Source organism: Muntiacus reevesi, chromosome 6 (genome assembly GCF_963930625.1).
Source record: "Muntiacus reevesi chromosome 6, mMunRee1.1, whole genome shotgun sequence".
Classification (NCBI taxonomy): domain Eukaryota; kingdom Metazoa; phylum Chordata; class Mammalia; order Artiodactyla; family Cervidae; genus Muntiacus; species Muntiacus reevesi.
In genome coordinates, this window is record NC_089254.1 from 99,775,711 (window position 1) to 99,790,964 (window position 15,254).

A 15,254-nucleotide genomic window follows, 5' to 3' on the forward strand; every position below is an offset into this window, starting at 1 on the left:
TGGTGTACAGTTGATTTGCAATGTTGTGTTAGTATCAGGTGTATAGAAAAGTGATTCAATTATGCATATACATATATTCATTCTTTTTTCATATAGATTATCACAAAATATTGAGTAGATTCCCTGTAGATTCTTTTTGGTTATCTATCTTATAGAGAGTAACGTGTGTATGTTCATCCCAAGCTCCTGATTTATCCCTCTCCACCCCACCAAGTTTCCCCTTTGGTAACCCCTTTGGTTACCCCTTCGGTTTGTTTTTGATAGCTGTAATAGAGAAGAGCTTTTACAAACTACAGTTTCAAAACTCCTGTTCTCCTACATCTTAACACATCATAAAGCTCTCACAGCCGACTCTTTGTATAAGAAAATACTAATTCATTTGATTAACATCAACCAAATATAGACCTTGTATTAGAGATCTGTGTCTTCTTTGACCACAAGTTCTTTGGCCCATTTCTCGCATGGTTAATACTGATTTCCTAAGCTACTTCTGGCCACGTGGGGCTTATTTGTAATTTTTGACTTTAAATTGTCTTTCTGCAGGATGGAACTAACTTGTATGGTGCACAGACGTTCTTCCTATGCCTTGAAGATGCTAGTGGATTGTCCTTTGGAGTGTTTCTACTGAACAGCAATGCCATGGGTAAAAGACTAAAGGAATAGTCATGAAAAAGTACTCAAGAATGACTTTGAGTCCCTTTCTGACAGCATCATGATAAAGGAGTGGTGCCCTTTAGGGTTTCATATGTTCTCTGACTGTATCATCCCTGTTTCATTACTTGTTGACCCATGGTGGCCATGAGTTGAGTGTCCTCTCCTGGCTTATGATTTTTCTTCAGTCTGTTTGCCTCTGTTGGAAAATTTTCTATTTTTGAACTAAAACAGCTAACTGTTCCTATAATCTATTCTGAGGCAGTTTCTACCAATTTTTTTTTCTCCTTCCTCAGACATCCATCCAGTACAGGGGTTAATATCAGCTTTGGTAAAAAACAGGTAATTCTTCTAGTGTGTGCATGCTCTTTGTGTCCAACTCTTTGTGACCCCATAAACTGTAGCCCGCCAGCCTTATTCCTCCATGGGATTTTCCAGGCAAGAATATTGGCATGGGTTTCCATTTACCTACTCCAAGGTATCTTCCCACCTCATGGATCAAACCTGCATGTCTTGCATGTCCTGCATTGGCAGGTGAATTCTTTAACATTGACCCACCTGGGAAGCCCAATTGTTCTAATAGCTGAGCCTAACCAAGGAGATACAACTGAGCAGTGAATGTTGCATTGAGACACCAAGGGTAGCAAGATAAAGTGGGGTGAGTGTTGAAGGCCATGCAGAATATTTTCAGATTGTTTAAGATCTCAAGGTATTATCATAGGATTCCAGAAAGTAGCTCACTCCCTTATCTTTGAAGGTTTTAGACCAGATCAATGATTCTTAACTATTTTTCTGCTTGCACCAGTCACATAAAATCCCAGGGCAATGATTCAATCACTATAGGGGAAGAGGAGTTGTGTCAGAATCCCAGAGTTGACAGTCAGCATAGGATATTGATCCCCACTGTCTTCTCGACTGAGACTCAGTGGACTAGATCAGGGCCACTCAAAGTGTGGTTCGTGGAAGGTTCACAGACTGTTTCAGGTCTACAGTAAGATAAATATAGAAACTGAAAGTAAACATTGCTGTAGCATCCAAGTGCATGCATGAACCTTTCTTCTAGGGTTTCATTTTTGTGTTATTTTGCAAAAGTATCAGTTTGCAAAGAATTGGAAATTTGAAAAATTAGGCTCTGATTTTTTTTTTTACCAGATTGTTTAGAATAACTCGAGTGATACAAGATGAATCTAAGATACCTAATCGAATCTTAGATGATTCTAAGCTACCTGATAGTCAAAGAATAGACTGAGGTAATGCAAATGCAGTTTTAGGTGGCTGAAAGGAACCAGAAAACAAGTTGAGTAGCTTAGAGTATCTAGGATCCTGTGACCTTTCCCTCTAAGCCTGACCAGATTGATTTTTGAAAATTTATTCCTTTTTAATTGGAGGACAATTGATTTACAATGTTGTGTTGGTTCCTGCCATATATCAACAAGAAGCAGCCATAGGCGTACAAGTCCCCACCTCCTTGAACCTCTCTCCCACCGCCCACTCCATCCCTCTGCCCTAAGCAGTCACAGAGCACCAGGCTGAGCTCCCTGCATCATACAGCAAACTCCCACTAGCTAGCTATTTCACCTGTGGCAATGTATATATTTCAGTGCTACTCTATTCCTCCACCTCTCCTCCCGCTGTGTCCATGAGTCTGTTCTTTCTGTCTGCATCTCCATTGCTCCATTGCACACAGGTTCATCAGTACCATCTTTCTAAATTCCACATATATGCATTAATATATATTTGCTTTTCCTCTTTATGACTTACTTCACTCTGTATAATAGGCTCTAGGTTCACCCCACTCATTAGGACTGACTCAAATACATTCCTTTTCATGGCTGGTATTATTCCAATGGAATATTACTGAGATGGTTGGATGGGATCACTGATTCAATGGACACGAACTTGGGCAAACTCCAGGAGACAGTGAGAGACAGGGAAGCCTGGTGTGCTACCGTCCATGGGGTCGTGAAGAGTCGGACATGACTTGGCGAATGAACAACAGCAACAATAATATGTACCACAACTTCTTTATCCATTCACCTGTCAATCGACATCCAGGTTGCGTCCATGTTCTAGCTATTGCAAATAGTGCTGCAATGAGCATTGGGGTACACGTGTCTTTTTCAGTTATGGTTTCCTCGGGGCATATGCCCAGTAGTGGGATTGCTGGCTCATATGGTAGTTTTATTCCTAGATTTTTAAGGAATCCCCATACTATTCTCCATAGTGGCTGATCAATTTACATTCCCACCAACAGTGTAGGAGGGTTCCCTTTTCTCTACATCCTCTCTAGCATTTATTGTTTATAGATTTTTTGATGATGGCCATTTTGATCAGTGTGAGGTGACTCCTTATTGTAGTTTTGATTTGCATTTCTCTGATAATGAGTGACATTGAACATCTTTTCTTGTGTTTACTAGCCATCTGTATGTCTTCTTTGCAGGAATATCTTTTCAGGTCTTCTGCCCACTTTTTGACTGGGATTTTTGTTTTCCTGTTATTGAGCTGCATGAGCTGCTTGTGTATTTTGGAAATTAATCTTTTGTCAGTTGTTTCATTTGCTATTATTTTCTCCCATTCTGAGTGTTGTCTTTTTACCTTGCTTATAGTTTCCTTTGCTGTGCAAAACTTTTAAGTTTAATTAGGTCTCAGTTATTTATTTTTGTGTTTATTTCCACTACCCTAGGACATGGGTCATAGAGGATCTTGCTGTGATTTATGTCAAGGAGTGTACTGCCTATATTTTCTTCTAAGAGCTTTATAGTTTCTGGCCTTACATTTAAGCCTTTAATCCATTTTGAATTTGTTTTTGTGTATGGTGTTATGAGGTATTCTAGTTTCATTATCCCTAATGCAAATCAAGGTGATAGGGAGACTTCATCTTTGACAATTGCAATGGGGACTTAGAGAGATTTTGAATTTATAATATCATCTCTGACATTGTTTTAGTTTGGCTCTACTTGATGTGAGATCTGCTGAGGCTATGACCTCTGTGAGTGTAGCTGGATTATATTCCTGTAGTTATAATGGGTAATGGGATTGGAAGAGCATGTTCTGTAGTTGTGAATGCCTGAGGAGAAAATTTTTTTCTCTGTCCTCTTAAGTTAGGTATTTGGGGGCCTGTGGATCAATCTGACAAAAGACAGGTTAGCAACAGAAAGACCGAGTTTATTTACATTTATGACATACACATGCACAGAGTGCTCAATAAGTAGCTCAAAGGAGTGGTTAGAATTTGGGTTAGAATTTAGATACCATCCTAATGGGTTTCCCTGTTGGCTCAGCTGGTAAAGAATCTCCCTGCAATGCAGGAGACCTGGGTTTGGTCCCTGGGTTGGGAAGATCCCTGGAAAAGGGAATGGCTACCCACTCTTAGCATTCTTGCCTGAAGAATTCCATGGACACAGGAGCCTAGCAGCCTACAGTTCATGGGGGCACAATGAGTCAGACATGACTGAGCAACTAACGCTACGATCCTAATAAGGTAGAAGAAGACAGTTACTTAGGATGAAACAAATAGCTCCCTGAAGGAGTAAGAGGGCATTTAATGGGACAACAAATGATTTTTGGAAAGATTAGAATCCTTAGGAGAATAGTGGGAGTCGGATATTCTTGTGGCCATGTCTGTTTGGGTGTGCTGCCAATTTATTGTCTCAGAGAACATTAGTTTTGCTCTAGGGTAGGGGGTTTATGGCAACTAAGTTCTTTTCTTGAAAGTTTTTAATTTTAAAGATTTTGCTGATGTGGACGCTTTTTAAAGTCTTTATTGGATTTGTAACACACTGTTTCTGTTTTATGTTTTGGTTTTTTGGCTGTGAGGCACACGGGGTCTTAGCATCCTGATCAGGGATTAAACTTACATCCCGTGCAATGGAAGCCAAGGTCTTAACTACTGGACCACTATGGAAGTCTGAGAGCAGATGTGTGCTTAAGAGAGGCTTTGTGTTTAGGTTGATGAGGGATTTCAGCAACTCAAACATCTTCAACTTATAATCATTCTTATGCCATGGTGGCTTATTCTGAACCCCTTCACAAAACTGGTTGCTTTTTCAAGAAATCCTGATACAACACTGAAAATACTTCAGTTGCCAGTATGAAAATCTGCTACAGAACAAACGCTTTGACCACTCTTGTGATGTGAGGGTGGAATTTGACCATCAGAGTTTGTCCCTTTTTATACAAAAACGAGGTATTAGGATCACTTCACTAGTGTTCAGATGATTGGGGATCTTCTGGTCTAAAACTTTGTAATTTTTACTCTAGAAGAAATTCTAATGTTTATTTGCTTCATTTTTAATCTTCAAGAGGTTTTCCTCCAGCCCACCCCAGCTGTCACTTACCGCACCATCGGGGGCATTCTCGACTTCTACGTGTTCTTGGGGAATACTCCAGAGCAAGTTGTTCAAGAATATCTAGAGGTAAACTTATGATATCATGATTATGATTAAGGAAATCCTAAATAGCACAAAGAAAATGAAATTTAATATAAGTGTGACTTATAAACATATGCTGTTAATATTATAAGTAGCTGCTACAAATGTGCTACTACAATTTGACCCTACCATCCATGATTTTTAAAGGGGCTGGAAAAATAGACTAGCATCTAACATTAAGGAAATAGAGTGTTGGGAAGTGGGTATATTTTGTGTCCCCAAACTAATGCTCAGAATAAATTTTTTTAAAAGCAGAGCATTTCCTAACTTTCATTTTACATCACTCTTTCAGCTCGTTGGTCGGCCAGCCCTACCCTCATACTGGGCACTTGGCTTTCATCTCAGTCGTTATGACTATGGAACCCTAGATAACATGAAAGAAGTCGTGGAGAGAAACCGTGCCGCGCAGCTGCCTTACGTAAGTAAGATTTCAAAAAATGCTCCAAAAATAAAAGAATTGGGGAATAAGAACATCTATTTATACTTTCTCCTCCTGAGTTTTTTTTTTTTTTTTAATATATAGCAAAAATATTTTTACATATTCAGAATGCCAGACTTTTTTGTCAGGCCAACCATTCCTTTAAAGCAACTGGTTCTTTATAGCAGGAAATAGTACTTAGAGACCACAAATATGGGGTTGGGAGGCAATCTGTTTCTTTCCCTATTTTTCTTGCCATATGTTTTAATAGTAAAATTTTCTTATGCTTACTGTATTGATTACATTTCACATAATGCATTTTTATTTGACTTCTCAAGACATTTATTTTCCTAGTTTAAGTGAGCAAAAGGATATAGTACATGAATGTAATAACATCTTTTTATGTTTTAAATAACTGCACTTGAATGTGTCTATTATATAATGAGTAGTGAGATTTTGCAAGAGATGCAAAGGGAAAAGCCCAAAGTTCTCTGGAATAATCCTCATCTCTCCACTACCCCATGCCCTTGAAGGATGACATTTAGGTCCTAGAGCAAGAGTCAATTTCATCCTGGGCTCCGCTGTTTTTGTAAGAGCAAGATTAGGAAAGAATAAATGTCAAAGAAGGCTCAAAGTAGAAGAGAAGCAACAAAACAAAATGTGGGACAGTCAAATGAGGGAGAGGAGGTGGGAGACACAGCCCCTTTCCTTCTTTATTGTGGATGACATAGCATTTAGATAATGGATGTGTTTTGACAGCCTTAGCGATTTTTTTTGTGATTGTCGTGGCTTGTTTGTTAGATTGGATTTTAATGCCAGAGGGCCTGACAACAAGGTAGAGTGATGCAGCTAATCTGATTCCAGGGATGGGCCCATAAATTGTGGACCTGGTGTATTCTTTCAGGATGTTCAGCATGCTGATATTGATTACATGGACGCAAGAAAAGACTTCACTTACGATCCAGTAGCTTTCAAGGGCTTCCCTGAGTTTGTTAAAGAATTACACAATAATGGACAGAAACTGGTCATCATTGTGGTATGGACAGTCCTCTTATACCCACACATCAAGTCCTTGCTCTTCTTTGTCATTGAAACCTCCTCTCCCCACCTCATCCCCAATTTCCAATCTCCTTTCAGTGCCTCTGGCTTAAAGCTAGGTTCCTCACTGTACCTTTCTCCTTCTTAGGATCCTGCCATCTCCAACAACTCTTCCCTGAGTAATCCCTACGGCCCGTATGACAGGGGTTCAGATATGAAGATATGGGTAAATACTTCAGATGGAGTGACTCCACTCATTGGGGAGGTAACTTAATGGGGAAGCTAGGAGCTGGTAGGGGGGTGCTGTGGCTGTGTTATATGTGTGTGAGTGTGTGTGTATGTAATTGTTTTGTTTTACATTTTCAGTTATCATATTTGCTGGGGATTGACTTGCCCTTATGCTTTCATCTCCAAATACCTACCAGCCATCTTAGCTCTTACATTCCCTTCATAGCAAAGTCCCTTTGAACAATAGACGTAGATACTGAATATTTCCCTCCTCACTCCCCATTTGCTCTTTAGCTGACCACAGTCTGATTTTTACCCTCATCCCTCCTCTGACAAATGGCACCAGTTATTTTCAAATTGGCAAATCCAGTGGAACTGTTTCATTCCTTTTCTTACTCAATTTTTCTGTTATCTAACAAGTTTGATTAGTTTTTTCTCAAATTTCTGTTTGTCCTTTTCTTCCATCAAAGTATTATCTGCTGCTTTACTTCTAATATCTCTGCTGACCTGAGTGCATAGTGTCTGACAGGAAGTGGATAGGAAGACAATAGAAAGAATGATTGATGGTTGGAACATACAACTTTCGATGCATCAGTTGAAATTACACAGTACTCTTCCTCATTTGCTTCCCCTGTGCTCAGTCAGTAAAGAATCCACCTGCAACGCAGGAGACCAGGATTTGATCCCTGGGTCAGGAAGACCCCCTGGAGAAGAAACTGGCAACCCATTTCAGTATTCTTGTCTGGGAAATCCCATGGACAGAAGAGCTTGGTGGTCTGTAGTCCACGGGATTGCAAGGGTCAGGCCAGACTTAGTGACTAAACCATGACCATTCCCTCATTTATCATTTCCAGGATTGGGAGTTGAAAATTAACAATGATTTAATCATTTTTTAAAAAAATAACTTCTTTTCTTCAAGTGTCAGTTGACAACTCCTGTTTATTCTAAGTATTTGAAGTGCTTCACATTCTTAATTGAAAATGACCTGTGTCTGGGCAGCTCTGTTGCCACAATCATATTATGAATTCTTTGTAGAGTACTCTACTCTGTTTTACTCTGTATTCATTTAACTTTCTCTGATTAATTATTTTCTTTTCTACCTGCAGGTCTGGCCTGGAAAAACTGTGTTTCCTGATTACACCAACCCTAAATGTACAGCTTGGTGGACAAATGAATTTGAGCTTTTCCACAGCCAAGTAGAGTTTGATGGAATCTGGATTGTGAGTTCTTAACATTTTTTTCTCTTTCCTTAAAATTAATTTTTATTGAAGTATAGTTGCTTTACAGTGCTGTGTTAGTTGCTATTGTACAGCAAAATGAATCAGCTCTATGTACACATACATCCCTTCATTTCTGTATTTCCTCCCCATTTAGGTCATCATAGAGCTCTGAGTAAACTTCCCTGAGCTATACAGTAGGTTCTCAGTTATTATCTAGAGTTCTTAACATTCTGTTGAGTAGGCGGCTAACATTCAGACTGTGTATCTCGATGTCACTGAATCATGGAGTGCAGGGTCAAGAGGAGGAGAGGAAAGCAAGAGTGGCAGTAATTCTAAGTATTCCCTCTCTTACTATTCAAACAGTCTTACCAAGACATGTGGCTCAGACTCAAAAGCAGATTGTTAGAACTGGAAGTAAATTCAGGAATCAGTTCTATCCAAGTCTGTGCGTGCTCAGTGACTCAGTCGTGTCCGACTCTGTGCAACCCTATGGACTGTAGTCCGCCAGGATTTTCTGTCTATGGGATTCTCCAGGCAAGAATATTGGAGTGGATCACCATGCCCTCCTCCAGGGGATCTTCCTGACCCAGGGACTGAACCTGGGTCTCCTGCATTGCAAGCAGATGCTTTACCATCTGAGCCACCAGGGGAGACATTGTCATTGTCACAAAGTACCTGAACGGTTCAGTGGTCAGTTCAGGGCTCTTTCACTCAGACAAGTTGGATACACCAACCAGAGCTGGAGTACTCAGTTGTGGACAGAACTGTGGCTACAGAAAGGACAAATGTCTCATAGGCTAATATCGAATGAAAACCAATGCAAAGCAGGAGGTGTTCAACACAATTTAGGGAGTGCTAGCCTTGAAATTCTTTCTATTTATAAGGGAAAGGTAGAAAATGCAAACAGAAGAGTTAAACAGATGAGAAGAGCGAAAATGATATCAACCAAGGTCATCTACTGTCAGTATTTCCGTGTGCATCTTTACAGACCTCTCACTTGCACAGCTGTGGGTACCTGCTTATTCACTCACTCTCTCTGTGTATGTTTATATATGCAAATGCATTTATAATGTGTGTATTCATAGCTATATTTGCATATTTTGAGAATGTATCAATATAAGTTGATTTATATGGGATCATATAAATTGAAATATGATTCACCTAATATTGGGTTGGCCAAAAATTTCATTCAGGTTTTTCTGTAAGATGTTATGGAAAAACCCAAATGAACTTTTGGCCAATCCAATATTTTGAGAAATATTTCAGTTTAAATGATTGAAGACATGTCATTTTGAAGGGATTTTAACAACCTCCTCCACAAAGCCTTCAGTGGGTAGGGAAGACAGGGCAGGAACATGTTTCTCTCTTTAACCTAAGGACGTCTTTAGAAAAGAAATATATAGAATTATTTCTCTGAGTCCTTAAAAAAAAGACACCATCTGTACAACATATGAGGAAATGTTACTCTTTCTTAATAGTTTTTGTTCTTTGTCTTGCAGGATATGAATGAAGTCGCCAACTTCGTGGATGGCTCAGTTTCAGGATGTTCCACGAACAATCTAAATTATCCCCCATTCACTCCCAGTAAGCGTTGATTAGTTTGATTAAAGTGGCAACACATATCTCATATTTTATATTCATAACGATAGATATGAACAACTTGCTGAGGCATTTAGTACATAAATTGCATAGAGGAAGGAAAATATGGGTACTATATAAGAAAACTAGAGAAGAAAATCAAAACACTCTGCTTTCCTAGATAAGGCATAAATTCCAAAAGGGGCAACCTAGTCCTTCTGCTTAACATCTGAGCTGTTTCTAGGGGAAAGTCTAGAGAAGATATGGTACAGAAACCAGAGGCTAGTGGTTAGTTCATTTTGCTCTCAAGTATGGACCCAGACAGGTCAGGGCTTACCAGAGAGAGATCAGATAACTAGGTTTGGTCTTCAGATGAAGTCAAATCTGGTCAAGTCAAGAGAGCAAAGAAGAGATTTGGATGACAGATTGAGAGGAAGCCAGAACCCATGGCTTGGGAGGACAAAGTCAGTGTCAGTGAATAGAATGCTAGAGAGATCTGATTGAACTTTGACCAATAGAATCTCCTAGGGTGTGGCCCTAGGATCACAGCATTCATTGTATTTTGAAGAAAACTAGAGACTCACAGAGAAATAGTATCTTGATTAAGAAAGAAATAAGCTGCTAGAATTATAGCATCTTTTGAAGACTTCCAATCTGATGAGAAAATAGGAAATTGGAACAAATGAGTCAAGATCAAACAGTGAGGGACTTTGATGGGAGGCTTCATTCTTTTGGTGATAGAAATTACTGATATTTTAGTAATGGAACTATGGCAGTCAAATGGTTTTGGAAATATTGATCTGGCATTATGTGTGTTTCTAATATGAATTAGAAAGTTGATAGATCAGAGGTAAATAAACCATTAAGGAAATGATTTCAATAGTTAAGATCCAAAGTAATTTGGATCTGAACCAGAGTGGTATGAAGGGAGCAGAGAAGATTGGATGAATAAAAGATAGGTTGGGTTGCTTTACAGTATCTGGTCAACGGAGAGAAGGGAGAGAAATTTATTTTTAATAAATATTTTTGCTCTCGGGCCACTCAGCTAAGTCTGCAGACTTCAGATTTAAATTCAAATCTAACTGGACCCAGTTGCTTCTGAGTGCTTGCTTCTGGTCACATGAGCACCCAGGTGGGAGGATGTGTGTGGGTGTCAAGTCAACACAGTTGTTTTGAATAACAGAGAAACTCTTGCGGGTGTATATAGCTCTCTGATTGTGCAGGATGATGTATGGCCACTTCCGGGATGGCCACACAATTGCCTGCTCAGGGAGCGCCGTGTCTGGTGATAGTCGAAAAACGGGGAATGTGTAGCTCAGGCTCTCATTGGCCGAACCCTCTTTCGTCGCAGAAATCCTGGATGGGTACCTGTTCAGCAAGAGCATCTGCATGGACGCAGTGCAGCACTGGGGACGGCAGTACGACGTCCACAATCTGTACGGCTACTCCATGGCGATCGCCACTGCAGAGTAAGGCCGCCATCGCTGTGGGCTCGCAGCTCACACGATCAGATTCTGAGTCCTGTTAGAACCCAGGTGCTACTGTGTTATTTTATATAACTTGGCAAGATAAGTAAGGCTGTTATTATTGAATGAATGAAGAAAATCCTGGGCATGTAGGAAAGAAAGTGAAAGTGCAAGTCGTTCAGTCATGTCCGACTCTTTGCAACCCCGTGGACTATACAGCCTATGAAATTCTCCAGGCCAGAATACTGGAGTGGGTAGTCTTTCCCTTCTCCAGGGGATCTTCCCAACCCAGGGATCGAACCCAGGTCTCCTGCATTGCAGGTGGATTCTTTACCAGATGAACCATAAGGGAAACCCAAGAATACTGGAGTGGATAGCCTATCCTTTCTCCAGCAGATCTTCCCAACCCAGGAATTGAACTGGGGTTTCCTGCATTGCAGGCTGATTCTTTTTTTTTTAATTTTTTTTTCAACAAAGAGTATATTTTTAAAATTTTTTTATTTTTTATTTTTCAGTGGGTTTTGTCATACATTGATATGAATCAGTCATAGAGTTACACGTAGGCAGATTCTTTACCAACTGAGCTATCAGGGAAACCCATAAGGAAGAAGGAAGCTAAAAAAATATTTATGGAATGTATATAATGAAAGAAAAAATGAATACATGCATGAATGGAAAGTTGGAAGAAAGAAAGAGAAGTAACCTGACCAAGGTCAAACAGCTAATAAATTGTAAGAGCAAAATTTGGACTCATTTCTGCATGAGTCCAAGGTTTTGTGTATTTTCCTCTCTGCCATACTCTATAGACTGGTGTACGGAGGGTTAAGTAACTTACAGACTTCATGTGCTTTGGGATTTTAGGTACCAGCTCAGTATCCCTCTACTGAAATTTGATTTTATGGAGTTAATGATGTACATAAAATGCCTAAAACAAAACAAAATATAAGCATACCCAATGGGGCAGTCTGCTCCCAGTAGCAAATCTAGTCCTACAGGAGAGAACTAGAAGAAAAGAGTAGGGTATTGACTTGAGAGCTTCGGTATCATCACATTAACCTCTGGGCTAAGACTCGCTAAGGTCACACACTGACTCCCTCTCTCCCTTTCTAGGACTGTCAAGACTGTGTTCCCCAAGAAGAGAAGCCTCATTCTAACCCGTTCAACGTTTGCGGGTTCTGGCAAGTTTGCAGCCCACTGGTTAGGGGACAATGCAGCCACCTGGAATGATCTTCGGTGGTCCATCCCTGGCATGCTTGAGTTCAACCTTTTTGGTATCCCAATGGTGAGTCCACATGCCAGTCCCCAGAATGCCTCATTCTAGACGGTTTCCAAATGATAAATCTCCCCTCCCCTGCCCTCTGTGGCCCCGGATTAAGTGTCTGGTGATCATTGCTTCATCTACATTAGTATGACACTGATACCATGACATTCTTTCCTGTACTGCCTTATAAAATAGACCCTTGATACCACCTTGAAGTGGTATTGTTGGATTTTTTTTTTTTTTTAATGAAGTACAACCTACATGTGAAAAAGTGCACATATCCATAAGGTTACAAATGATGATTTTCACAAACGAACCACATCTGTGTATTCTACACCCAAATGAGGAAGCACAACACTATCAGTATCCTAGAGATGGCTTTGGGATCTCTTAGTTAAATTCGACATATCTATTTATTGAGCTCTTACTCTGAGTAAAGTATTGAGCTAGATATACCTGGAGAGAAACATAAATATAGTAATGGAAAAACTTTCCTTCCCCCCCCCCCCAAGTTTATACACAAGCACACACACATAATTATGGCAAGCTAGGGTAAAAGTGCCAACAGGAACATATAATTTAAATGTTAAAAGAAATCCCGAGAAAGGGAATTTTCAACTCTAATAAGATAACAAGAAACAAGGGGAGTCATAGGAAGGAGTCAATAGTCACTTCACATAGAAGATGGCACTTGAGTTTAACCTTAAAAGTGGGTATATTTACCAGACTAATGGTTAGGGGAGATCATTTTAAGACTGAGAATCAAACTTGAACAAGACCAGCAAGAGGGAGCATTTGATGTATCTGTAAGGATGGGCGCACAGGACTGGAATGAGAAATGATGCTGGAAAGGTGGTTTGGAACCAGTTACCATGAGTTACCAGGGGGACGAGCAGCAGGAGACCCTGGAAATTTTTGAATACTTGAACGACCTGGCAGATTTAGCCATTGGAAAATTAATTGTGCTAGTGCTGTGATCAAAGTGATAATATCAACAGTATTTCTAGTTATTATTCACCAAAAAGCTATTGTGCATCACATGTTTTACTTACATCATCTCATTTACTAAAACCCTAGAGTGCCCACTTTAATAAAATGAGGAAACCGAGGCACGGAGGGTTGAGTAACTCATTTGGAGTCACCTGAGTAAGGAGTGGATGCAGGACACGGCCCAGTTCCATCACACTGCATTTGCCTTCTCAGGAAGAGGTCAGCCAAGTTCAGTTGGCAGGTCTCCGGGAGAAACCAAAGCCCAGGAGCAGGGGGCAGCAATGGAAGTGAGGTCCAGACGCTGTCACTGTCTGTGTGTCCTTCCAGGTGGGTGCTGACATATGTGGCTTTATACTGGATACTTCTGAAGAGCTCTGCAGACGGTGGATGCAGCTGGGGGCGTTCTATCCATTTTCCAGGAATCACAATGGCCAAGGCTACAAGGCAAGTCAGTCTCTCAAGAGATGTGATCAAAACAGACTTGGCATTCAGTAGGGCTGGATCTACCTGCATCCTTATGGGAAATCTGTTGAGCCAGCTTCCTCCCTGGTGCTTCACTTGGGCTAACTGGGACCATTGTTTGCAATTGACCAGAACTCCTGATGTGCCATTAAAATGCTCTGTTGCTGTGGCCTCTGCTATTTCTGCTGCAGCAGTCAAAGAAATGGCGAGTCTGTGAAGGTTTTCAATCAAACCTCTAGACACGTTATCTATGTTACTCATTTTGAATTAAAATAAGGAAATACTTCAAAGCTATTTAAATGGTAGTCTACCCAGACTGCAGAGCTTCCCCAATGACTCAGCAGAAAAGAATCCGCCTGCCAATGCAGGAGACATGACTTGGTCAGATCCCTGGGCCGGGAAGATCCCCTGGAGCAGGAAATGGCAACCCACTTCAGTATTCTTGCCTGGAAAAATTCCCATGGACAGAGGAGCCATGGGGTTGCAGAGTCAGACATGACTGAGCAACTAAGCAAGCATGCACTGCCGAGAGAGCACCCCTAGAATGAACGAGGGCGAGGCATTGCAGGGTGAAGAGTGGCCACTTACTGGGTGGAATGAATTCCCTTTTCTCAACCCTATTGCTCAGAAGCAAAGTTGCAAGGTAGCTCCAGGTCTGGTAGGAATAAAACTTTTAGTTGTGATGAACAGAGTCTGATTTTTGCAGATCCTTCTGAGGTAGGAGGTAGATGGGCTCCAGGCTGGGCATTTATAACTAGCCTCCTGTTTACATTTTCTTAGGGAGGAGACAAGTGGACTCCAGGCTGGGTATTTACAACCTAGGCTCGGTATTTACAGGCTAGGTATTTGAAGCCTCCCATTTGCACTTTGAGATAGAAAGAAAAAAAAAAAAAAAAAAACACCCAACAAGAACAGGGTAAATAGTTATACTTGGGGCACTTTAAGATAACTGTCATGGAAGGAACAGCGAGGAGTCAAACCTTGCATGAGTAAAAGATCAAGATCCTTTCCCCTCCTTGGGGCAAGGGAAACACTGCACATGTGCAGGAAGGCTCCTTGGGGATCAAAAAGGAGGGGGTACCACCCCAGAATAGGTGATGCTAAGGCCCTCCATAGGACTGGACTCTTTCCCCATCTTGGGAAAAAGTTGCACATGCATGTTGGGGAGGGTCCTAGGGCAGGTCTGAGGTGGAAAAAGAAACTAGATAGTTGGCCAAAGGTAAACAAAGACCCAGAAGACCTGCCCCACATAAATGACTTAACCACCTCTTGACTCAGCCCCTCCTCAATCCGGGGAGTGGCGGGGTGGTGGGGGATCCCACACCCTTTGTATCCAGGTATGCCTCCCTGCCCTGTTTCTGTCCTAACTAAACAGACTGCTTCTCTGTGTGCGCTCACACTCGTGCTGTCTCTAATAATAAGCTTTGCACCTGCTTTTACGGTTTGCCTCCTTGAAACATTCTTGCTTTCAAACAGAGGCAAAAGCTTGGGAAAATTTGCTTCTCACCTCTA

General features: G+C 40.9%; 1 protein-coding gene across 1 annotated transcript in view; it reads left to right on the forward strand.

Moving 5' to 3' along the window:
* The window catches only part of MGAM (maltase-glucoamylase), an 80,650-nt gene that overhangs the window by 19,461 nt on the left and 45,935 nt on the right, over positions 1-15,254 (forward strand). Inside the window, exons 7-16 of the mRNA XM_065938504.1 lie at positions 544-643; positions 4,954-5,066; positions 5,374-5,499; positions 6,404-6,535; positions 6,686-6,802; positions 7,872-7,985; positions 9,485-9,569; positions 10,915-11,032; positions 12,140-12,311; positions 13,608-13,724. Coding sequence (XP_065794576.1) covers positions 544-643; positions 4,954-5,066; positions 5,374-5,499; positions 6,404-6,535; positions 6,686-6,802; positions 7,872-7,985; positions 9,485-9,569; positions 10,915-11,032; positions 12,140-12,311; positions 13,608-13,724 — 1,194 coding nt within the window. The remainder of the gene's footprint in view (positions 1-543; positions 644-4,953; positions 5,067-5,373; positions 5,500-6,403; positions 6,536-6,685; positions 6,803-7,871; positions 7,986-9,484; positions 9,570-10,914; positions 11,033-12,139; positions 12,312-13,607; positions 13,725-15,254) is intronic.